This window comes from Falco biarmicus, chromosome 2, assembly GCF_023638135.1.
Source record: "Falco biarmicus isolate bFalBia1 chromosome 2, bFalBia1.pri, whole genome shotgun sequence".
NCBI classification, from domain to species: domain Eukaryota; kingdom Metazoa; phylum Chordata; class Aves; order Falconiformes; family Falconidae; genus Falco; species Falco biarmicus.
In genome coordinates this window covers 25,585,373-25,611,401 of record NC_079289.1, presented here as the reverse complement: position 1 = coordinate 25,611,401, position 26,029 = coordinate 25,585,373, and the positions used below count along the sequence as shown (strand labels likewise).

Here is a 26,029-nt window from a genome sequence, read left to right as displayed (position 1 = left end):
AGACATTGATAAAGTAGGGGATTTTTGGTATTTTCTGAGCTGCTTTCTCAATTTAACATGTCCTGTGTTTTTTTCCTGCATGTGTGAAAATTGTACCATTTGTTCTAAGACCAAGAGCTTGATGCTTATTGTGAGGCTAACCTTGGCAGGGAGGCAGCACATAGGTGGGATGAGTCACTTCAGACATAGAGCCCTCCATGTTTATCCTGAGGATGCAGGTTTCCACAAAATGCAGTGGCAGCTGCTGCTTTCTTTGTAAAATAAAGAGGTGTTGTAGTTGTTTTCTGTAATTTAGTGGTTCATCTTCCCCAAAAGAGAAGGATTCAGCTCTCTCAACTGTTTAAAAGACATTAGCCTGTGTTTTCTACCTTCCAGAAGAATTTCTGATGGTAAGGTTTTATGGGCGCAGGTTCTCCTCTTGTAGCTTTGCCTGTACAAAAATAATTGAAGATTTGTTGAACAATTAAGGGAGAAACTGCATGTGATGGAAGCAACTCAGATGTGTAGCCTGGGGATGAAGTCCTGTTTGTAGAACTTTCCTGCACAGCCGCTTGTACTTGGTATTTAAGTGATAATATTTTTTTTTTTCCCCTGCTGATTTTTACATTTATGGAGGAGCTGATACAAAATGCATTAGGCCATAAATGGTGCTGAGTCCAGCTCTTCTACATCCTGGATAGCTGTAACCACAATGTTTTCTGAAGAGATAACCCTTCTTTAAGAAAACAGATTAAGCTCTATCCAATCTCAAAAGGTGCAACTAAACACACTGGGGAGAAGGATCTGTAAGTTACCTATTCCAGTATGTAACTTTTTGTGGATTTAGTGGCGTGAAACCCAATCTGAAATACACCATTGCTTAGTCAACAAGTACTGTGGGAAGATAACCTTCTAGAAACAGGCACAGACTGGTCACATTTTCCAAGTTGTGGTAAGAGTTACTGTATTTTGAAGTTAGTAATTTTTGGTGAAGAAGTAGTTAAATGCATCTTCACTGGTGTGTGTAAGGCATTTTCACATTCATGGGCACTAATTGTGATGTGCAGATACAACCACTGTTGCAGATGATGCCAAACTGAACGCAAATGGATGGTGTCGGGAACTTGACTACTGCATAGAGCAGGTGTTTGGGGTACAAGAAATGCATTTCACTTCCTCCACCTCACAAGGTGGGGAAGATGGTAGAATAGATAAATGATGAGCTGGCACCCACTCTGAAGCCACTGAAGATGGGATAACCCAAGAGGATAATTCATATGCTGAAGTAGGAGCAGATGTCACTTAAGACAGCTTGTCTGGCCATTCGGGTGCCAGTTCCGTAGCATGTGTCGGCAGTACAGGCTTGTCAGGCAGCCTGTTTGTGAAATTCGGTGTTGCTTGACATCATAATTTGTTAGAAGGTGGAGAATTGCTGTAGGCATTGTGAACTGGGAGAATAAATCATTTAATCATTGGAGCAAACCCAAATTAAAATTTGATGTTAAAACCAACTACATGCCATTTTAAGTTGTCATCTTTAAATGAGAAGTCCAATATGAATCTAGTTGCTTTTACTAGAAACAAAGCAATCCTGCAACAGAGTTTTTGTACTAGGCTGCCTGGGCTACTTCACTTTAAAACTTCTGCAGTAGTATGCAATTATTTTCCAAAACTTTTTGCCCCACATCTTTTCTTCAACTAAATTTCTTTCTTTTCCCCTTCCAATCTCTCTCTCGTCTTGGGTGAACCACCATGCTGGCACAGCTTATGGCCTTCAGTCCCAGGAATTAGCTCAGGTTTCTTCAGCTGAGAAGTGTTTCCATGAATAATATTTGGAGGACTGTTGGTACCAGAGCTCCTGTCCTGCCTAACTTAGAGCAAAAGTTCTTAAAAATTCATGCAGGAACTATTGAAAGAGAGATGACAGACACTATTGCTATGCAAGATCAATGCATTGATTACAGATTAAAGGTCAAATTTACCAATTCCCTGTCTGAGAGATTAAAAGCTGTTATGAAAAGTAGAGTCTTATTTCTGAGCTGTTACGAGTTTGCCTTTAACAGGTCAGTCAAATACATGCAGTGAGGTTGTGTTACATTATTTTCTGTATGGTACCATTGCTTTGGGTTCCCTTTTCTCCTATGTTACATACCTTTTCATCATTAAAAACCCCCAAGTGTTTATTATTATTATTCTATGTCTTGAAGTTTCATTTCTGCAATATTTTTCTATTTTGTACTGTATTCATAATTCAATAATATAGCTAGTGGTTTAGTAAAACACAAACACGTAGGTTATAGAAATGCACAGTTGAGCTTAGTGAAGGAAGATAAAGTCAGTTACATGGTGGCACAGTAAGGGGAAATGGAGAAAAGCCAGCAAGAGCCTTAAGGGTCTTTAAAAATCGGTGGTGGGGGTGGGTGGGGTGTGTATTTTTTAATTATTATTATTTTTGCTTTAGAGCATGAAGTATTTAGAAGGTTTCATCAGATTCTCACAGGTATGGTTTGTGTCACTTCTGAAAACCTGTTTGAAGATACCAGTAGCTTGGGGCAGCACACCCTCGGGCAGGAAAGTGCAAAGGAGAGGGTGACTGGACAGGAAGGAAAAATGAAGCTCTATACACAGGTGTATTTAAATGTAATTATCATAGGTTTGGGGGGAAAGGGTTCATCCTGGAAAAGGTATTTCCTTTAAAACTGATTAACTTAACACCTTCATATTAGTATTTCTGTACCTTTTCTTAGGGGAAAAACTGCTGATGTCCTAGTAGCCCACCATTAGGTGAATGTTTCGGGGATCCATGTTGCTCTGAATTTCATTTGATGCCCCTGAAGAGCTTTCATTTTCCCAGCAACCTAGCTATGCGTGTCATTTTACCTGCTGACTTGAAAGATTGAAGAGACTTCCCTTGATCGCTCCAGATGGATAGCAGTACAGTTTTTAGAAGCAGAAAGCATCTAAGCTTTCTTAGAAAGCAGAAGCAGTGCTAACTGCAGAGTTTACCTGCTTTCCAGGACAAAGATGTCACAAGTTAGTTACCCATCTAAAAGCTCTGTAAGTATTTAAGCAACACTATAGTGGGATATATGGGAAAATTCCCTTTGAAATATTTAATCTTCAATATAGAAGGCACACATAAATCTATTTTGAGAATAAAAGAGTCCTTTGTATTCTAAATACTTCTTTTTCAGAAGGATTTTGTGTAAGGAATTGATCTGGCTTCCTCCCCCAGCCCCTGTGGGCAAAGCCACCAGTGGCTGAGAGACCTTCTTTTACACAGAGCTGCTTTTGAGAACAGAGAAGCTTCATCAATGCCACAAGAGCAAAATATGATATTTGGTCTCTGAAATACTTCCACAAAATCATTCTTTGTGGATCTAGGCTGTACATCAGAGAGAATTTTGTCTAAACCGATATAATATTAGGGAAGAGGGTTAAAAAGCATTGGTATTTTTTTATTTGGAGATAGTAATTTATCACTTGAAGTTGTACAATACATTAATTATTAGAACAGTTGGACCTATTGAAGGTTTCTGAAGTGAAAGCCACAAGTTATCAGATAAATTTAGAGTTGTGTAATTTTCTCATAACCCTTCACTTGGAAGCCTTTCTGCTTCCAGTATGGGATGGGGTCTGGCAGCTGGGTTAACCCTGACCTCTTAGTGTTCTATATGGATTTGTTAATTTCTGCCACATTCTTTCCATTTAAATTTAGATTTGCTGGCAGCTGTTTTGCCTACTGCAATAAGCTTCATGGGCAAAACACTGAAACAAATATGCCTTTTATCAGGGATTATTTTGCTGAATAAGTTTAGTTCAGAACACTTGAAGGCTGAAAAGCATGGTGCAGAAGCTTCAGTCCAAAAGGCATAAATAGCTGAATGTCTGGAATGTATTTACTTCTCGGTCTAAGGAAAGAGCAAGTAATAGTTCAGGTGATGGACCGTAACCTTGCACACTGTTTTACCTCTGTAATTTGTTAATGATCCTAATTCAGCTACATTAAGTGAACACAGAATCTGGATATGAATGTGTGCATGTAACAGTAACATAAGCCTGCAGTTCTAAAACTGTGGTTGCTGTAGTAGTAGCAACATAACAACTAAATTTTATGTTTAGCTGACTGATAAATGTGTCTTAGTAAATATTGAACAGTTGGGTTAGTTCTTCATATACAATAACTATCTGAAGCATAATTGCATTTGTAACTGTTTTAAGGAAGTGCATACCACTTAATTTTATATTTAGCACAGAGGATGATACTTCTGTTTTGTGAGACTTGAGAAATCTATATGGATGGCAGAGGATTCGCTTCCAAGGCCGGTATGTCATTCTCTGCCTAATCTATGACATGATCTTTCTAGACAATGGTGCTTCACCGTGGAAGATGTGTTTGATGAGAGATTCTCTGGTCACACTTTCTTCTATGGCTCAGAGGAAATGGCCTGAAGTTGCACTGAGGGAGGTTTAGATTGGATATTAGGAAACATTTCTTCACCAGAAGGCTTGTCAAGCACTGGAACAGGCTGCCCAGGGAAGTGGCTGAGTCACCACCCCTGGATGTATTTAAAAGACTTGCAGATGTGGTGTGTAGGGACATGGACTTTGTAGTGCTAGGTTAACTGTTGGACTTGATCTTAAGTGCTGGACTTGGTGATCTTTTCCAAACTAAATGATTCTGTATTCCAAGGTAACATACAGAAAGTGTTCTTGTAGTGCACTTCTGTCTGTAAGCTTTTCAGGTACTTCAAAAGATAACAGCATCCCTGTGCATTGCTGTGTGACTACAGCTCCAACAAAGAAAGAAGACCTTGAGAGTATATGCAAAAGAGTGTTCTCCCTGTACACCTTTTTAGAGGAAAAGCAATGAATAAGGCAGACCATGATTCTTAGATAATTTAGAATGATTTTTTTTTTTTTCCTCCTGAAGGGCAAGACACAAAAGCTTCCAAAGATGTCTGACCCTGCAGCCTCTGAAGTTGCAATGGGCAGGATACACTGATATTCAGCTCTTCTGAGCACTGTGATAGTGTCCAGCCTAGTTACTAGAGCTGAACACTGGCGAGCTGTGTTCTGTATGAATGGATTAGGCAGAATTTATTCACTGGTTAGAAGTCCTACTGTGCAGGCTGTATATTTTTGAATGTAAGTAGCATCATGTTTTTGCTGTTCAGCAGGAATTTCAGGCAACCTTTGAAATACGTAGCCAATCAGCATTTGTTCCAAATGGTGCTTTTGTTGCCAAATTTCCAATTAGTGAATGGCATTTGTTAACTAGGCTCATTTAGCTTTATCTTGAAGGATAATGAAAACCCATCTTTTTCCTCATCTCCTTAATAGACACAATATAGATTCTTACTGAACTAAAAAAGGCAGAACTGAATGGAGAAAGCTGGGAGAAGTTACAGTTTGGGGAAACCCCTTAGGACTTACATTTTTAAGAAATTACTGTGGTTTGAATTCTGTTAAAGCAAAACAAATTTATAAAAATAAGGGAGTTTGGCTCATACAGATGTACTGCAGAGTGTTAGTGAATGCTGGAAGTGTTGTTCCCCCAGGTAACTGTTTGTCAAGGTAAAGGCAAAGTGTGCTTCCCTATGCATGGAGCTGTATTTTTTGTTGTAACACAGTATCATATGTTTGCATGTACATATGCATTTGGAGTGTCAGGAATATTTTGAAGCCTTTCTTAACGTCTTCATGAATTTTCATCTTTGTCTTTTCTGTGCACAATGCTAGATTAGAGACATATTTCCAGTCATCCCCTGTCCCCGTCCCTCCCCTTTTTCTGTCATGGAACAGAAAATGGACTTTTTGCACTTGTGTAAATCCCTTCTTATTGAACTCAAAAAATACAAACTTCTAATGTAAGCTTTGATGTTTGTTACCTGGCAAGTACAATGTTTGCATAGCTCATGGAAATCAACACATTTTACTCATTTCCCTGGGTAATTGTTGCCTCAGGATCATTTGCCGCTGATAAGTAAGAAAGCATACTCTTACAGTTCCTTTTTCTTAAACTACAGTTTAACCGTGTTGAGAAACGGAACCTTCATATTTGATTTTGACAGACTTTCAACATTCATTGTTGCTGGAGTTTGGGTTCGTTTGCATGTTTTGACCTTTGGTTTTTTGGGTTTTTTTTGAGCCTTCTTTAGTATTGAAATGAGGAAGCATAACTACAGGAAAATGTAGAATCTTTACTTTGTTTACAAATGAGTGTTGTAGACGTACATCAACATGCGCATTTCCTGTGTATGACCATCTCACTCAGAATGAGGAGTGTCTTTTGATACTCACTTTCTATGGAACATCCTGTATTTTACTTTAAAATGGTTACGAAGACAGTGGGAAGCAATCAATGTCTCTGTTTAAATAATCGTAATAGCTACAGAACTGAAATACAGCTTAGCATTTTTAACAGCATTTCAGGAAAAAATACTCGGGAGGTGGTAAAAATTTGGGAAATTCCAAATAAAGATTTGGAAACCTAAAGATTGGATATTTAATTTTCTGTGCTTTGAAACAAACCCTACAAAGATAAAACTAGCCCCTCTGAAGGGAACATGTGTCTGTTGGTAATATGGTACCAGGTGTCTGATGGTCTGGGGCCTTATTCTTAGTTACTGTGGTGAAGATGAGCAGTTCCATTAGTAGCAATACATGTCAGTGTAATACTGGAGTGAGCATCCCGAATTCAATTTGTAAAGCTTTTTTCTATGATAGTGAACTTTACAATTATCTCTGTCCCACTTGCAAAACACCCATGAAGAAACAAATCACTATAAAGATTTATCAGGTAAGAATAATTACTATTCCTATAGCTCCCCTAGGTGTTGTGGAGTGTTGGTGTGATGCTTTTAGGGTTTTGGCAGGATGGCAATGCAGCATTACTGTTTGTGTGCTCAGTCAGTTAGAATTGTTTGCTATGAAATTATCTTCTGTGCAAAGACAATATATTGTTTGTGAAAGTAATAAAGATGAAAGAACTGAGGTAGCTTCAGGACAGAGACTAATCTGGGGAGCAGTAGCTGCCCATGATGACGGGGAGGCCAGCGTGACTGTATTTTTTTTGCGGATCATTAGAAGTGATTTGAATAAGGAAAACTAGATGTGATGCAGCAGCATGCACAAGGACTGCCATGGAAAGATGCTTTTCACTGGAAAAGACTTTGAGGAAATCGAGGAATAAGAAAAGTATTTTTGGCAGTTACACTACAATGGATTAATGTTTCCATTTTACAACGAAGCAGTTCAGATAAAAGGGGAAGGTGCATCCATGAAAACAGAATGTGTTTGGGACCAATGAAGTATTCCCAACAGATGGGCAATAGAAAGCTGCAAGTTTTGACAAAGTCTGGAATTATAGTAAGGAATAAAATACAGTGCACGTGATTAACTTCAATGCTTGGATTCTTACTGACAGCAAGGAATCAGTGGAGAGATGCTGAAATAGAAGTGGCTTAGGGAGGAGACATTAAAGTCACTTTGGTTTTGGTTGTTCTTAGCTTGAGCTGGCAGTGGGTCACCCAAGATGAAGTGTTAGAAAGCCATTCAGATATACAGAAGTGGAGTGTGATAATTTGAGCTATGAATATGTGTCAGCAGGAATGGAGTGACAATTGAAGCTTTCTAAATGGAGAAAAGTTACTCAAGGACAGGGAAAGAACTGGTCAGTTTTTTTCCTTGAGGGCTTGAAGAAGAATGAGAGTCTTAAGTTACAAAAAGCTTGAGTGTTTTAAGACTTCATATATGTTTGATTTCTTTTAGACCCAACCAGAAAAAGGATCTGAATGGCCAGACTCTATGTCATGTCTTATGAAGAAACTGGAACAGTTGAACTTAGATATTGAAGAAGCTCTGAGTGCTGGCTCTTCTCCCTCCAGTACTCCTTCTACCAAAAGGCACAAGCAACTGGTAAGAATGTGTGTGTTGTATGATACATTTAGCTATCAGATGCTAGATGCTCAACAAGCATGGTTTTCAGATCTGGTTGTTTCTGAATAGGCTGAGGAGCTCAAGTTCAAGGGTGAATTAACTTAGTTTTCACTCAGTAATAACAAAATCTCTAATATTAGACAACTAGAGCCAAATAACCAGAGATGTCATAGGATGAAACTTGTACGTTTTCCATCAGTATGGCTTAAAATCATTAAACACCTTTTTTATAGGGGAATTTGAATCCAGATGATTGCATTTGATAGTTTTTCAGGATTTAATATTGTTAATTTAAAGTTCCAGGGCTAGCCTATTTATACTTGCTATATTCATTTAAAGAGCAAGAGAAACACTATGTATCTTCATTAAGAGTTGAATTAATACTTTTGTTTATTTTATCTGAATACTTGATTTAGAGGTGCATTCCTCTAGTTAAGAATATTTTATGTTGACAGGTGTCATCAGTTGATTTCACACAGTTTCCCAAGCTTTTATTTTGAAGGCAGATGAGATTGAGGAGCAATGATATTATTTTAGTAATTTTGGAATAAGCAAGGTTTTTTATAAAAGGAAGTAACTGAAGATAGAACAATGTGAGAAGTCAGGAGTGTTTTTTCTCTACTGTAGGCTATGATTAAAATGAGTTCTTAAGATAGAGTTATTTGGATGTGCAGCTCTGAATGTTACTGCTGCCTTGAAGTCCTGGAAGGTGAGCTTGTTTGAATGCCTTTGCCATTGCTACTGTTTCAATGCTGCTTCATTTTGTATAAGTAAATTCTTTAGATAAATGCCTGTGTGGATCACAGTGTAAATGGTCATGTCTCTTAAGGTGGGATGTTCAGAACGTTGCATCTTAGTGATGCACTTTGCAGCATGTATTTTCATATTCTGTGGAGAGTTAGTAACATTTCTTTCTTACTGTACATGGAAGCAAGTCAGAACCAGCTCTGCCCAACTGAATTAATTTCATCATTAACTTCGCTATTAAGGGACAGGGTTCTGTCGTCTTCTGCTCAATGTCTTCTGTCAAAATGCAGTGACAGTGTAGTCTGCTTTTCTGCCTGAAAGTAAAATCTGAGCCATCAAAGTTTAAGCACTTGCCATTGTGAGGCTGTCTGGTTTTGGTAACCAGTGATCCAGATGCCTGTGATTTTATGGCTGTGCCTACTCTACTAAGGCAAAGGCCATGGTTTGGTTAGGCATCATTCTTTTTCCAGGGTGACTTGAACACCATAGGACACTGGACTTCAAATCCATTGCATTCAATGAAGGCCAGGTAGCATGTAGACAGCAGAAAAACAAATCCAAATAGGCAATGTTTTCAAATGCTCTTTGATACTTAAGAACAGCATCATCGGAAGTGGTTGCATAGAGAATGCCAACACCAGCATCCCAGATGCTTGTGCTTCTCTTACTGAAGCCTAGTGGCAAGATATCTTCTGAGTACAGAGGCCAGGACTTCAGGCACAGCCTTCTTTCTGGGACAATATTCCACCACTAAAAGCCTGTGCTAGTGCTACAAACCCGGTCATGCATACTATGCTGATAAAACTACCTCCAAGCCAGTTTCACTGGTCTTGGCACAATCGTTTCCCTTTACCAATAGTTGCATATTGGATAAGTACAGAAAGATTTCAAGGATGCTTCTAACATCAATGCCAAAATTATCCTTAATACGATATTTGAGCACTTTGCACTGCTTTTTATCAGGCCACGTTTTCTTCCCTCTCTGAAGCAGGAGACTTGCTTAATTTTAATTGTCTGTGGACAGGCAAACATGTGAATCAGCCACATTTTTATTGTGGCCTTATGTGGCAGACTGGAAACATCCTTTAAACATCCAAGAGCTAATTTCACTACAGGAGATGGATAGGTCATTTAACACAAAGGTTTTCCTGATGAGACCAGCAAGATCAGAGCAAGAAAACAGTAGGGACAATCTGTTGTAGAACTGATGGGACACCGTTTGCTGTCTCCTGCAAGGGTATTTGTAGGACAAGGGTACGATCTGCCTAATTCAAACATTTAAGAATAATTTGCCTGAGAATTGGTTGACCTTAGTGTTCCTATATAGTCAAAGAGGAGAAATGCATCCTCCTAAATCTCTTGGTGAATTTAGTGGGAAGAAACTGATTTTGCAAATCTCAAAATCACAGTTGCAGTGGAAGAAATGAGCTCTTCTTTTCATACAAGTTGCATGAGTAATTTATCTTATATCAATTCATCCCATTTGGTCCATATTTCTTACAATAGCTTGTAATTTGTTCCACACTTATAAAATGTTTTATTCTTGTCACTCACAATGATATTTGTATAGGAAGATCTATCTCAGACGTGTTTACTAGTAACTGTGTAAATTTGGCTTCTAAAAAATGATGAACCACTTATGGGTTCTTCATAAGTTTTTATCCTATTTTGACTATATAAACTGGGAACTGATGCAAGAAATTATAATTGAAATTATTTTGGTGAAGTGCTCACAGATACAAGGACAACTTGTAGACCTGAGGTCTGCAAGGTAGGTGACTCCTGTATGAGTAGCAACATGTTTGTTGGAGCTGCTGCTCTGAAAATTGGTCGCTTGAGAGTGTGGGCAATTTTTAACAGATGACAGACTATTTATTTCTTAGGGCAAATGGTATGTCTCAGAAATGTATTATGTAATTTAATAGCTAGGTTGAGCCAATTGGTTTTCTACTGAAGGATTATTTGTTTGTTCATGGAAGTAACTGATATTTTACTATTATTTAAAAGTTCCTGTTGTGAAGGTATCTGTTTATTAATAGTGGTTGATCAAACAAAAATTTTACAGGAAGAAGACTAAATATTTGCTAACTACAATAGACTGAGTGAATAAATGTTATTGAACTTACCAGGTGAGAGTAGGGGGTCTTGCAGTATTTTGGTGAACAAATTTAAGGTGTTTTCTAAAACGTAACAACTTTTAGACAAATAGTAAGAGGTGGTCTGTCTTTACATCTGTGTAAACTGCAAGTTACTGCTGGTCAGTTTTTTATAGAGCAATAGTATGGGGCATTAGCGCTGGCGGGATGACTCTGGATGATCCAGAAAAGATATTAAAAATAATTATCTGCCATCAAACTGTTTTCTGAAATATTCTCTCACCAATACTATAAATACATGATTTAAATACAAAACACTGAGCTTTCTGAATATACTAACAGCAAAACTGCTAGCTTTGGAAAACTGCAATTAATAGTACTGCTGCTCTAAACCTGGTACTGTTTCTATGGAAAAAGTCTTTCTTAGCAATATGGAAGGGGTAGTACTTTGTAAATGAGACAGTAGAGACAAAACATTCCTGCTGTAAACAATGTATTTCCATTTGATGCCTAGTACTCTGTTTCAGTACAGAAAGAACAGCAGAGCTGAAGAATGAGAATCAAATTTTTCAGTTTTAGTCCTTTATCATTCATGGATAGTGACAGAGAAATCCTGTTTGATTACCTCATCTTACATTAGAGATTTGACTTCCATTGAACAAAACTTTACCTTTAACTTACACATTCTCTTAATTCTTTTGCAGTAGTATATTATTTTCCAGTTTGGGGGGGGACCACATACAGATTCTTTTGTCAGCTTTTCAAAGCCTCCTTCTTTTACATCCCTAAAAATAAGCTACCTGAGAATCAGACAGTTGCTGTTAAAGACCGGCAGCAAATTTGTCCTCTTGTGAAGGGGAGCAGCAGAAAACGGTCTCATTTTGATTGATTGTACCCAACAGCCTGGAACTGCTCTGCAGTGCAGCACACTCATGATCCTGGTTCCCCGATTGTTCTCAGCACAGATCCTGCTGGGTTGCAGCATGAGTTGCTCCTTGCTCACACACCTGGTTGCTCTTTGGAGGTGAACCAGGTGGGGGAATGTTGGGCAGTTGGTCTCCTACAGGCATTGCATTCAGTGTGGCTAGGTACCTGTGGGACCAGAGTTAGGACTCACATAATTTAAAAAGTGTCATGTGAGTGGAGCCATCAAGTGAGATCTCCCCAGGTTTGGGGGACAAGGAAAAGTGGATTTGGAAGGTTCAGAGTCTGTAATTTGAAAATGAGAATTTTTTGGGTCTCTGTTTAAGTTAGAAAAATGAATGTGAAATAAAGTGAAAAGATAGTTTTAATAATTTGAATAAAACCATTTCTCTTTCTGAAGTAGAGGTGATTCAGTTTCTTGATATTTAGGAAGGTGTACTACTGTTTATTAGTTCTCCAGTTGTGTATAGTAGCTGTTAAGGAAACCCCTTCACATAATAGCTGGATGTCTAATTTAGCAAAATGTAAAAATGATGCAGCAGGTGGTTTTAAGAAAAAAAGAATTAAGGCCAAATGTTTACCATAAATCACAGAAAAAAGCTTTAAAGAGATAAAATTCCAATGTTTTTATCTTGCAGTTCACATTAAAAATATTTATGACTTGCCTTTATTTACAGGGTTTTTAAAATTCTCTTACAGTGCCCTGTTCAAGTGGAGACAAGGTTTTATGGAGATCATCAAGAAAAGGGATCTTGGAAAAATAGAAGAGCAGACTACCAGGATCAAGACTGTTCACCTTACCCAGTGTCAACTGGAGCACGACCTAAAACTGATGTAAGTAGCTAAAGCATATTTATAACATTCTCTAGCTGACTACAGTAACCTCAAAATTTACTGTTTATCATTAAAAATTGTCCTTGCTTTTCTGAGAGGTAATATGTTCTGCAAATATTAAAATACACGGTGGAGTTTGGTTTGCAAAACAGGTACAGATAAAAGTTAAGTCAGTCTTGAGTAAATGAGACTGTGGGGCTGTGGGATTCATCTAATCTGACTTTAGATGACACTAATGAAGACTTCTACATTTGAACGAGTCACTTGGATTGCCTTCTCACAGTCAATGGAAAGAAGCAGGTGCTTGTAAAGAGTAATATCTCTTGTCTGGAGGTTGCACATGGTTGGATTCCGGGCATCAGAGCCACTACTGCATCTTTTTCTTAATTTCTTATTTTATTCCCTATTTTTAACTGATAATAGAAATATTTATTTTGGGCTTTTTCACAAGGTGATGCTGTAGTCTGCAATCCAAGTCTGTTAAAATCAGAAGGTTTTCTCAAAAGGCTGTGATTCACTTTCTCAATAGCTAATTGTAAGCTACTTTAGGGTCAGTGTCTTGGTTCCAAAATGCAGATGGGTTTTGTCTCTCTGTTTTAAATTATTTGAGTGCCAGCAGTGTCCATGATCATCACACAACATAAAAAATGGCTGCACTAGATTAAATCAAAGGTATTCATAGTCCAGTATCCTTTCGTTGGCAGTGGCCAATGCTAGATGTTCAGGATAGAAGTGCAAGAACAGGATAAAGAGATAGCAATCCATCTCAGCTTCCTTTGAGGTATTTATCATGCAGACATGTTGAAGCCGAACACTGTATTGCAATTTTGTAATTAAAAGCCCCCAAGGTCTTTTTTGCTACTAGTTCTGTCTTTTGTATTAATTTCTTCTTTTGACATTCGAAGCGTCTTGTATCAATGAGTTTCAAAGTTCTAATTGTGGAATATGTGAAAAACCACCTATTTCTTGTAAATTTGCTACTGGATTATTAATTTGAGTGTAATTCTTGTACTGTGAAAAACGGAACCTTACGAATCTTGTAGGAACTAGTGAATACCTGACACTGGATTGTTTTTTTAAGTGTGTCTGACTGTATTTAGTGGTATTGAATTTTATCTGCCTGTTTATCTTGCACTCATTCAGCATCCTGAAGTCCTTTTGCAGCAATTGGCAGTCAGTTTTTGTTTTTATTAACCTCTGTAATTTAATATCATCAGAAAACTCTATCCCTTTTTATTCCTCCATTTTCCAGATAATTTATGAGTATATTGAACATACATCTGTGAGACTGTCAGGTAATATCTATCCACCATAAAAGAATGCAACCAATTATTCCCAACCTTTTTTTTCCATCTTAGTTAGCAATGAAAAGACATTTTTACTTCTTAACATCTTTTTTGTTGTTCTTCCTTGACAGCATAGTTTAAGTCTGACAGAAAACTTCATCAGAAGCTTTTTGAAACGGAAGTACATTGTATCAGCCAAATCACCCATATCTGCATGATCATTTGGCTTACAAAAGCCATACTTAAACTTCCCTGTTAGCCTGTGTTACCATCCATGTGTTGTCTCTGTTCTTAAGCACGCTTTCTGGAAATTTTCTGCCATGCATATCAGTCCTGCTAGCGTCTCATCCACAAACAGCTTGAGGCATTTTCAGATATTGGCATTGTATATGCCACGCTCCATTCCTCCAGTCCCAAAGGCAATAGATTTTAGCAATAATTACACATTTATGTCAATAGCTCAGCAGTTCTTTTTCTCCTGATGAGGTGCTTATTTCAAGTTATCTACGCAATATTGATTAAAGCAAAATCTATTATACTAAAGGTGTCTTAAAACTCTCATACTGTTCATCTATTAAGGAATGATATGCATGCCACCACACAAATTCCGTATTTCATTACGTGGGCCTACTTTTGATCACTAAAATCAAAATTCAAAGGTGAGCTCCACTTGGTTACTGATTGAAAAATTATTGTCCTCCCACTAGCTATTTCCTTTCCTTAGAAAATAAGCTTGTTGTTTTCCATTTCTGTAAAAGTACAAAGCTTTATTCTGGTTTGTCATGGTTCTAGTTGAAATAGATAGTAGAATTCAGTAAAAAGATAATTGCCAATTTTATTTGTTTTTGCCTTGGCCAAATGTTTGGGCATGTGCAAGTATCACTGCTTAACTACCTTCTTACTAACACTACGTAAATATTTTTGAAGTGATGTTGCAGTAATACTGTTGTTTTGGCTAGAAGTGTGCGGGAGAGCAGGCAGAGAAAGTAAGTTTTGGGTGTTTTTTTTCTTCCTTTTCTGAAGTCTACATTTATCTTTTTGTTGATATTCAGGAAATACTTGTACAATAAATAGCAGTTCCGTGCATCTTCCATCGGTGCAGTCCATGTATTGTATCAAACATTCTTGTAATACTGTAGGAACAGCAGTGTAATGCAGAAAGTACTACTCTTGCTTAGGGCACTCTCTAGTCTAGAAACCTACTGAAGGTACAGAATTCTTTTAGAAATTAATGGGCTGGTTTTTTAATTGACCAGTGCTTTAAATTAGGGATAAATTTTGAAACTGGGTGTTTGAAAATGTCATTCAGGAGAGCAGATTATTCTACTTCCTTTAAAGTGCTGCTTTTGGTGCATGTGCTGTATTGCAGGTGAATACAAATAACACCATGTCTAGCTCCAGGCGTGCAGTCTGCATGAGTCTGTCATGTCTCTCCAATCCTTAAGATACAAACTTTTCCATATTTTTTAAAAAGGGCATGCCAAAGTGACGTTTATTATAGTAAAGGAGATGGATCCAAGTGACAAAAGGCCTAATTCCTTCTGTGTCACACCCAGGTTGCATCCATTTAACTCCCGTGATCCAAGTGGTATAATATATTACTTGGGAGTAACACAGAGATAGATCAGACTCGTATTCTGATGAGCTAGTCTTTCTTCTCTTGCAATTTCTTAGGAGCAAAGAGGACAAAAAGAGCTTAACTGTCGCCCAGGCATTTAGAGAACCACATACTCCATGATCTAGTAAGGTTAACAAATATAGTGAAGACCAATGTTAGAATTAACAGGAATGCTTTCATTCAGGAGCAATATGCAAAGAATTATGCAGGACACAGTTCTTCAGTTCTCAGTACAAGGCAGTGATGTTAGCTGCCCACTTTCATGGATACCAACTAGGGTGACAGCTTAAAAGGTGCAATGAAGGTTTCTTTGGCAAACGTGTCACAGTAGGTATTCTGTTTATAAGTCGTTAAAAGATGACTGACACTTGTTACAACATTTTGATAGAGTAATAGTGAAAATCACGGGTTTAGGGTAATGGTGTGTCATGTCATGTCTCCCCTCCTTCCTTTTCCCACAAAGCACGTTTCACTGAAACATTATATGTGAGGTACTAAAGGAAACACGTATTGAAGATGCTGGGGAAGTCAGGTGCCTGAGAGACAAACACCAAAGTTTCACCTGACAAATGCTGGCATTTGTAAGTGTCCACATCTACATCACAGAGATTCCATTAACAAAGAGAATAAAGCACTGCTACAGCAAGAGCCATCTCACACTGAGGAGCTGCCTGAATGTAGGTCACTTGTTTGACATGCTTTGTGCCTTCAAAGTGCTGATGTTGGTTGAGTATCTGAAGAGGTGACTGGCTGAGGCATAGGTGCTTAGAGCGGGGTAAACTAAATCCCTCCCATGACGTATAAGTTATAGTCTGGCATTTGATGGGCAGTGCCTGCCTCTCCATGCAGTGAGCAGAGCAAACTGTGAGATCCTGATGGTCTAAGTTATGACTCTAATACCAGGTGGTTTAAAAACCCCATCAGTCAATACCCTCTAGCTCTTGCAGATAACACAGTATCTTCTGCAGTATGTGCTCTCTGAATTGACAAAACAAAGCTTCATATATTGGTTACAAGGTGGGCTTTTTCCTGTATCTGTAGTAAGTCTGCTTTTATGTTTTCTTTTTAAGTACAGTTGATGAGCATAGTTTGATTTCTTACGCTTTAGTTCCATAAATAGCTTGAGTACATTAAGCTAAGAGGGCTAAAATGAACCATTTTATAGGTTTGGGCCTTTTCTTAACCTGGATTCTCAGTCTGGTGCACTGCTTAGCCACATGAACATATAGGCTGGTGCAAGAGAGGGTCAGAGTGGCTGGGGATGAGACAGGATGGTTGCTTCTTTCAGCATCAGCGTCAGCTTCTAGTAACTTAAACTTTGTGGACTATAGTTTATCTGTGCTAAGCTGCTTGATTCAGAAAATGGGAAATAAAACCCTGCTTTGTAACCCACGTGACTGTAACCCGCTGTGATTCTTTTAAGGTGTTCTTTTTTTTTTTCTTTTTTCTGAGAAATGCTAGATAATGCTGTAAACAGTGTTTCAGAGTTTAGGTCAGAAGTTTCAGAGGTGTCTGTTATCTTCTGACACTGTTTAGAAATGTAAACCCAGTAATACTGTAATCTGTTACTATAGTAGTCATTATCTCATTGTTTATGGCAGCATGATGTTTGCCTGACCCTTTCACATTGTTTGAGGCCAGAGAAATTCAAAAGTAAAAACAGCTGAAGGAAAATCAGTGTTTCTCATGTACTACTTGTTAAATGTTGCAGCCCCTGGACCAGCAGGGATCAGATTATTCCATTAGTGAGCATGTGGCAAGCCTTTTATCAGATAGCTGCAAACATCCAGTGCAGAAGGAAGTTATAGTGTGGCAACTCATAACAGTTTGTATTTCTACTAAGCGTTCTTTCAGAATTTGGGGATCTTAAAGCATTTACAAACCTTAGGCTAATCCTTCATTTCTCCATGAAATATGTAAGCAGTGTCTTCGTTTTACTGAGATTAGCAGATAAGTGTATATATAACCTGGCTCTGAAATAAGTTTAACACAATATCACTGTTGGACATGGCCATAAATTTATCAGTTCATGGTACAATTTACAGCAGCAGTTATGTCCGTTATCTAGTAGGGTATGTTTCCCTAGGTGAAGATTAGGCAGATCGTGCTTTCCTTGGACCTTGCCCCCTACTGACAAAGTTGATAGTAAAGCCTGGAGAAGACTAGTGCAGCCTCTGGGCAGAGACTTCTTACTTCAGAGAGCTCTCTGCCTATTCTGTTGTCAGGCCACTTTGTACGACCCATGAAGTACAATAAGATGAAATAAGAAGCCTAGACCTGAGTGATGGAGGCATAGTGTTTGATGTTCTGCTTTCTTACAGAGATGGTGTGCTTGAAGGCACAGTTATTTGGCTTTGTTGGAGCTGAAGATTTCTGTCTATACTTTGACTGAATTTGCTTGTAAAAGTATCATAGCTCATGCAGATGAGAGATGCAGAAATCTTTGTAGAAATTGGATCCTCACTGACTTCCTCAAAGTCATACTGGTTGGTTGCAGCGTGGTCAAGAGCAGAATCTATACACAGTCTGTGTTTTTGCTACCAAACCATACTTCCTCATAAAGAGTGCTAACCCCAAGTGTTCCCATTCTTACAAAAAAGAATGTCAAACTGTGTCCTTTAGTCACGTAGATTGTTTTCCTGTGTGTCCTTAATGTTGACATAATGATGTCAGCAAATTAGCTTTCCAGTGTAAGTGCAGGTAGTCTGAAACATCATCTTTGGATAATTTTTCTTCTTGCTTTCAGTACTTAGTACTGCTGGGACAGAGACATGGTGGAAGTCGGGTAAAGTGACCCACTCTGCTTCCACTTGTACCCCATTATGGTGGATTCTTACCTCTGAACGCGATGGTCAAATGCTCCTGAAAGACAGAATCTTTCCTGCTTTAAGATTAACTAGTTTCTTGGTAGTAGAGGAATTCATCATCCCAGCAAAAGCTGGTACTAGCTCTAGCAAAACCCAAGCTAATAGGGAGTGAAGGGCAAATGGCTGGCTTCCTTCCTTCCTATTTTTAACAGCAAGAGCCAGGTATTGTGATATACATAACTAATACTCCAGGCTTCCTCATCCACTTTGTTTCTGGTTCACCTGACAGCACTGTGGCCAAAGTCTGTTCCCAGCAAGGGCTGGTTGCAAACATAAGAGCCCAGCATAGCCCCTTCTCTTTTCCCTTTTGTCTTTAAACCTTCCTCCCATCAGCTGTCATCTTCACACAAAGCTGTCTCTGAACCAGGCAACACTGTGCTTACGCATTACGCTGAAATCATGATGCCATGATGAGTTCAGAGAACAGGGGAAGGGGAAGCTCCGTATAAATTTTAGCATTGCTTAGTATAAGTATTTTGTATGTGAATAGGTAAACTTCAAAAACTTCTGGAAGGAAAACTAGCAAATTAAAATCTCATCTAATACATCTTCTAAACAGTCCTAAATTCTGGTTCTAAATTCTCAGTCTGCCCATCTCTGCAAGTCAATGAAACCTCAGTAGAAATAGGATCAGACTGTGTGAATCAAGAAAATGTGAATATACCAAAACAGTGAACACTAAAAATCCATCTCACTGAGCAATACTTGAGTGTCTGAGTAGCATTTACAGGACTGATGCCAAAGACTGTCTGTCTCAGGGGTTCAGTTCTGATGGTGGCAGGAGGAGACATTGAATTAGAAAAGGTAGGTGAATAGTATATAGTTACTGAGTTTATCAGACCTGGCTAATAACAAACTGTTTCATTATACATTCTTACTGGTCTTTATATCTAAAATTATCATCAGGAAAGAGGTTAGATGGCAAATTGGTGGACCACTGCCTTTCCATTTTAGAAATGGCATCTTGAGCTGTGAGTCCCTTTTAACAGTGCTTAGAAATTTTAAACTTGGCATTGCAATGTTTATATATATATAAAAATTGTAAGAAATGCTATCATGTTATTATCAAATGATGTTTTGAGGGAGGACAGGTTTGTTACTTGTTAATTTTATTGCAGCTTCTCCTTGGAATCTGGCTTTTGCATTTATCTGATTAGAATTAAAAAGGGGTTGTTTTATTTGCAATTTCTTTCTGTTCTGTGTCTTCCCTAACACAAGAACAGGCCAGAGAAACAGAAGCTGGCCCAAACACACATAACCCAAAAGCTTTTGCAAATGCACACTTACAGGTCATCTTATTTATTCTGATTTACCATGTGCATTTTTGAATTGTGCTCAAAGTGTTTTAGTGAGGAGACCCCAGTGTCTTGCACCATAACTATTCTGCATACAGATGGTTGGTTACCAACAGGGTTGTTTTATTTCTTGGTGGTAGTAATCGTGAACTCCAAATGGACTGAAAAGCCTCTGTCATCTTGATTGATGAGACTCTTGAGATGTTAGTGTCTGTTCCAAGGAAATGCAATCTTTTAGATCATTCTGATTCATCTAGGAGCAAATTGTGGTGTGTTTCAGAACTGACCAAAAGTTTTTATTGATTAGTTTGTTTGGTGAATTTCACAATTTTCTGTAAGTAAAATACATAACCTACTTTTTTTTCTTAATTATTTGCACAATTCCATTTTTTTCTGACAAAAATGTTGAAATCTGCTGAAGATGATAATCCTAATGTAGCTATTAAATGAATTAAACAGCAATTAAAATTACCTTGGACTGTTATGGTTAAATCACTCAATCTATGAAAATATTTAATTCTAAATTACATTAATGGGTTCCTTTTTACACAGTATTTTGCATCAGATTATTTTAATTTAGTTTTCACAAGGATTATTTGGAGGCAAGGTACGTGCTTTGTGTATTTTTATTTAAACTTACTGAGTTATCTGTGTAAGAAAGGAAAGAGCTTCTTTACCCTTATTCATAAAATGGCTTTGAAAAATATTTTTATAATATTTTATTATTCTTGGATGGATGTGGACAAGATAATTTATATGCTTTTTTTTTTTGCATACAATATAAAGTAAAATTTAAGCTTCCAGCTCATTTTGGAGCAAAGTCACATTTGATGTAGTTCAGAAGGTATATGAAGTCCAAATCTGTATTGGGAGAATGGAACTGGTTATTTTTATTGCTTGGCATTACATGGCTATTTATGTAGTTCAAACTGATAATGTCTGTTTATGTTGTAAGAAAACCTTTGAATGAGTAAGTGACTGCGGGAACAGTTGGGAAATAGGGGTGACCCACCTCTGCAAGGGCAGCCAGCAGGTCCACAGGGGACAGCAGCAGCTGGGCTTCATGGTGATTTCACTAAAACCCTGTGAGCAGAGACTGCCAGTAAAAATATATTGAGTGAGCACTTTTCTGAGCCAGCCCAGTCCCTGTCTCGTAGTAACTGTCCCAAGCTCACTCAGTGAGACTTGCCATCTAGGTCCAGCTGTAGTGATGAAATGAGAGCTGCAGATGGGCATGGATTAATTAGTATATACACCCGAAATTAAGCCTATGTATGCTACTTGGCTTTTATAGACTTATTTACCTTATGTAAATTGAAATATTCAGTATTCTAGAATGACTTCTCTTGTTATGTTAACATTCACGTCTTCCAACTGAATTATTTTGCAGAAACTATAATGCCAGGTACCAGTACTCGTCAGTGCTGGTTTTTGTATTGTGTTTCTGATAACACGGACTGTTTGCAGGAGCACAATCACATTTCATAACAGTGCAGTCTTACTAATCATAGACAGTAAAATTGCTGACTTACACTTTAGTGCTAGTACCCAGACTCCGTAATCCATTGCTTTTCAAGGACAGACTGAAATTTCCTGGATCTTTGTCAGTGCATGTGGGATGCAAGCTGTAAAAATAAGAATCTCTGTAAATGCATAACAAGAGGTGATCAGGAACATACCAGTAAATTATACCATGCATATGCAAATACAAAGAGACATAACCTTACTTCTATCCAGTTAACTTTATACTTGACAAAGTGCAAAAGGGAAACATTTTCTCTCTTCTTCTGTTTGCATGTTTCATATCAGCAGTTTTGGGCTCATGCTTTTAGATGCAACACACTGTTTATTTAACTGGGGGACAGTACAATTTCCTACTGTTTTGTAGCAGCCACAGAAAAGACAAAGTGATAGAGTGCCCCAGGTCCCATGGGTGAGATTGGCAAGCATGTGCTGGATTGGACCCTACCAGACTGTCTGGTCTGTTTTTGTTTGTGGGATATGTTGAGCGCGGTTTTCTTCAGGGAGGTATGTGCAGTCGTACCTTATCTGCCTACCTATCTGTCAGGTTGTTGCTCACTCTTTTTCTGACCCTGTGGTATATTAGTTACAACAGCGTGGAAAAAAAAAAAAAAAGAAAAGAGTGAATATATTCTATGTGTAGAGTTTTATCAAAGTCATTTCTCTTCCAGTGTAGCTATTACGCATTTCACTATCTTGGCCTCTGTTCTGGAACTTGTCATTCTTATTCAGGCAGGGTTTTCTCAGCTGCTTCGCATGTTGATCGGATGGTGCACAGGATTGAGCTAGTGCCTTTGACTTTTATAATAGCTGTTCTCAGCAAGAGGAAAGTGGAGAGATTCAGTATTACCAGAGGTGCATAGTTAAAAATGTGTCTTGCTTGGACTGTCAAAGTGTTTCTGTGGTGCTTTGGAGCTTGGGTAGTCAGACCCCTAGTCCCACTTAAGCAGTGGTGCAAAGGTCTCTCATAATACAAGCCTCCAGGCTCTTTGTACTCTGGAGAGCTTGTAGGCTGCTCTCTCCCATTTCCCACGCTAGGGAAGAAGGGACTTCCATCTATAACACACCAGGGACAGAGGCTGGCACAATGTGTAGGGAGAGCATTTTTTATGCAAATGAATGCAGCAAATCGTGCATCCCGTCTCGCTAACAGAGATAATCCCTCTCAAGGTACAACTTTCTCTTGTGCTTTTGCTGGGAGGAGGCATCTTTGCCCAACAGCCACCCGTTTGTCCTGGGATGTACAGTATCTCGCAGTACTGAGGTGGGATTATACAGCCCTTTGTGTCAGTGATGTGCACTAAAGCTGGCAGATGCAGGAAGGCCCAAGATTCTGCTTGACCTGAACAGTTTTTTCAGGCAGCTCTGTTTGGTTTGTTGTTTTTTTTTCTCTCAGGTGTACCAAAACATTTCCCAGGACTTTCATTATCAGTTTCTGTAACTGCTTCTTTTTCTCATTAATTAAAAAGAAAAAAGAAAATAGAAAAAAAGGTAGATATATATGCATATTTTATATATATGTGTGTATATATATACACACATTATATATACATGTGTATATCTGTATATACATTTTTATATATGTGGTTTTGTTGGACTTGAGTTTTTTAACAGTAACTCCCTGTACAAGGGTAGCTTTCTGTATGGTTCTGGGACTGAACTGTGTTTAGCTTCTCCAGAAGCCTCTATGGAGCTTCAGATCTTCTAGAGAGGGATCAGGGCTGCACACCACTTAGTCTCCGATTCAGAGTGAGGCCTATACATGTGTCCATGGGAAGTCGGGAGTATGGGGCAGCTGTACGTCCCCAAGTCTCCCATTGACCCAGAGTCACCAAGCACATCCAGAACCAGATGAGGTGCAGGGCTTCTATAAGGGGGCTTATAAGAAAGATGGGGACAGACTTTTTGGTAGGGCCTGTAGCGATAGGACAAGGGGTAATGGTTTTAAACTTAAGGAGGGTAGGTTAAGACTAGGTGTAAGGAAGGAATTTTTTATGGTAAGAGTGGTGAAACACTGGAAGAGGTTGCCTGGAGAGGCTGTAGATGCGCTGCCCTTGGAAACGTTCAAGGTCAGGTTGGATGGGGCCCTGAGCAAGCTGATGTTGTTGCAGATGTCCCTGCTCACTGCAGGGGGCTTGGACTAGATGACCTTTAAAGGTTCCTTCCAACCCAAACCATTCTGTGATTCTACACCCCCTGCCTTCAATACAGTGTGAGAGCTCAGCTCCTCAGGAGCCTTCATCATTGTTCTCATGGAGCTCTGTCTCAGCTCTAGTCTCAGAAGAGAGTTACCCCTTGTAGAGGAATTATAGAGGACTGTATGAAAAATTTATTTGTAAAAAGGTTGTAATGATTGTTAAAAACATAAGGTATGAAATGTTAAGAAAAAGAAAAGAAAAAAGGGGGAATTGTAGAGGAATGAAGCTGGGTTAATTATCATTGATAATATACAGCTGTGGGCTGGCTTCAGGGGTGGCGGGTTGGTCGATGTAGATAAGGTGCAGCTGTGGCTGGTTCTGTTAAGGGGTTGAGAGCCGAGAAAGAAGTGGGAGAGGAAGAAGCAAGAGAAGAGAGAACACGTGCCCTGGATGAGGTGAGATGAGGAGAAGGCAGCAGAGGGACTGTGTGAAGAGTATGTTGGTATGAGGTGGTGAAAGACCTTGTTGCAGCTTGATAGTTTGGAGAGTGCCATGACAACCCCTCACTCTCTCTAAGGTCTGGAGAGTTACCTGCAGAATAGAGAAATAACTACTGGGTCATGTAAATGCACTACTGGTGAGGCCTGCGAAGTGGGAGCACAGGAAAACCAAGGCTGGAGCTGTTGGACCTGAGACTCTAAGGTGAAGTGAGCGTTGGGATTTTTCCTGTTCCAGGCTGGAGAAAGTTCAGATGTGGAAGCCTTGCTGCTATAATTGCCTGGTGTATGCACGGGAAAACATACAAAAGCTTCAGAAAAGTTCTATTTTTGCTTAGTGTACGGAGGAAAGTATGACTTCAGAAAAATTGTTTGCAGAAGGTTTCTATCTAGCTGCCATTCAGATGGCATTTTGGTAAATTGGCAGAACTGAACCTGAAGTGATGAAGGAGTGATTTTGAGATGAACTGCTAGTTGTTAGATGGGGCCTGCTGATAATCCACAGTAGGGGAAAGGTCACACATTATTTGAAGCAGCCAAGTGTCATAATTATGACCTTCTTTAAATTGGCATTACATGGTTTAAGTATTACAATGACTAATCATTTGATACAAAACCAAAATTCTCAGAAAACGAATGTGCCTGAAGCTTCTGCATTGAAAAATGTCCTAATGCAAATTCTCGCATGAGCTTTTAAAGCAGAGCTTGAGAATGTTGTGGGTTAGCCAGCATGCTGCAAATTAAATTGTAAATTTCCAGAGGTACTTGTAAGCCTTACAACTTAAGCTACAAATTGGAGCTTGCATCTAGGACTGAATCTGGACTGAAACAGAGTTAACACAGCCTCGGAGAGGGAACTGGAGCAGCCTGTAAGTCTGAGAGACCTCAAGAGGACTTCTAGGCTATTCCCCTATACAAAATCAGAATCACCTATACCACCTTGAAAAAAGTTTGTCTAGCTTGTTTTTTAAGACCTCCATTGACAGACTACAGAGCCTGTACAGATGCTATGCCTCAGTACTGCGCTTAACATCAGAAGGTTTTACTACTATGCTTGTTGTAGAATCTTCTTGTGTCCATCATCAATATGCAGAACAAGTTACATTCTTATTCTTTCCTTTGTGCCTTCCTTCCTTAAGTCAGTCTGGTTCATTTGGCTTTTTCTTGCAAGTTCTGGTTTCTAGACTCTTTGTTCCATTTAGTGTCTTGGCCTGCACACTAGGTGTTATTTTGAGCATGCTCAAACTAATTATGTATCTCACAGCTTCATCTGGGGGAAAAATAATTAAAAAATAATAGTTTTAGCAATTGAGGCTGTAGCAGAATCTGGGCTCTTTGTAACACACATCGACTGGCAAGTTGCATAGATGCAGAGGTGGATGGTGGTATGCTATCCTCCATCAGCCAGCCATCACCTGTGCTAAGAAAAAAGAAAGTAATTTGGAACTGAGAGGCGGATTGTATGGTGATGACCCATCTGGGAATAACTGAAAGGGCCTTCAGATGGAGGTAGACTTGCAAATTTGATGGTCCATATTGAAGAAATGTGTAGTACTCTGAGTGTACAGAAATCTAAGAACTAAGTCATTAGCATTTTCTATTGAAAGGAGGCTGCTTGTTTCTCAGCAGAAAGGTTTCATGAAAATGATGAAAAAAAAAAGGAACAAAATAATGAAGATGGTAACTAGGCAGACAGAAAGTCAGAGAACCTCTCCTGTTTCTTAGTATTCATCTTCTCCACAATCATGGTTGCAAAAGTTGTTTCCTATTAATGGCATTAATTCCTGTAGCCTGCATGTCCTTAGTCCTAGAATGTCCTAACAAATGTGTGGGAGCTTATTTGTGTAACTTGGCCAAACTTGCTCCAGGGTTGTGCCTACCATACAAGGGATCTCCGTGCAGATAAGTACAAAATCTATCAAAACCCAGTTACTGCCAGCCAGTGACTCCCAGGAAATCTGCAGCCTGATGCAGGGGAGAAGGGGATCCTGGTCCCTCTCCGTTTCCCAGGCTGCATGCCGCCGCAGCCGGCAGCGGCACAAGGTGCTTACTAGGTGGGGTTTGGTTGGTTGGTTGGTTTGGTTTTTTTTGTTGTTTTGTTGTTGATGGAGTTGGCCTTGATTGATGTATGAAAATAGTTTACCAAAGGTTCTTGAAATTTCAGCGCAGATAATCTGCCAAATGAGTTGTGTCTTTTTTTGTTTGGTTGGTTTTTTTACAAAAGCGCTTTCTGGCTCTGTAAGTTATCCCTCACTCCTTGTTCGGGCAGTGCAGCCCTAACCCACC

General features: G+C 38.9%; 1 protein-coding gene across 1 annotated transcript in view; it reads left to right on the top strand.

The window, feature by feature from the left end:
• STARD13 (StAR related lipid transfer domain containing 13) overlaps window positions 1-26,029 on the top strand; it is a 295,778-nt gene that overhangs the window by 69,068 nt on the left and 200,681 nt on the right. Inside the window, exons 3-4 of the mRNA XM_056327534.1 lie at window positions 7,753-7,899; window positions 12,387-12,521. Coding sequence (XP_056183509.1) covers window positions 7,753-7,899; window positions 12,387-12,521 — 282 coding nt within the window. The remainder of the gene's footprint in view (window positions 1-7,752; window positions 7,900-12,386; window positions 12,522-26,029) is intronic.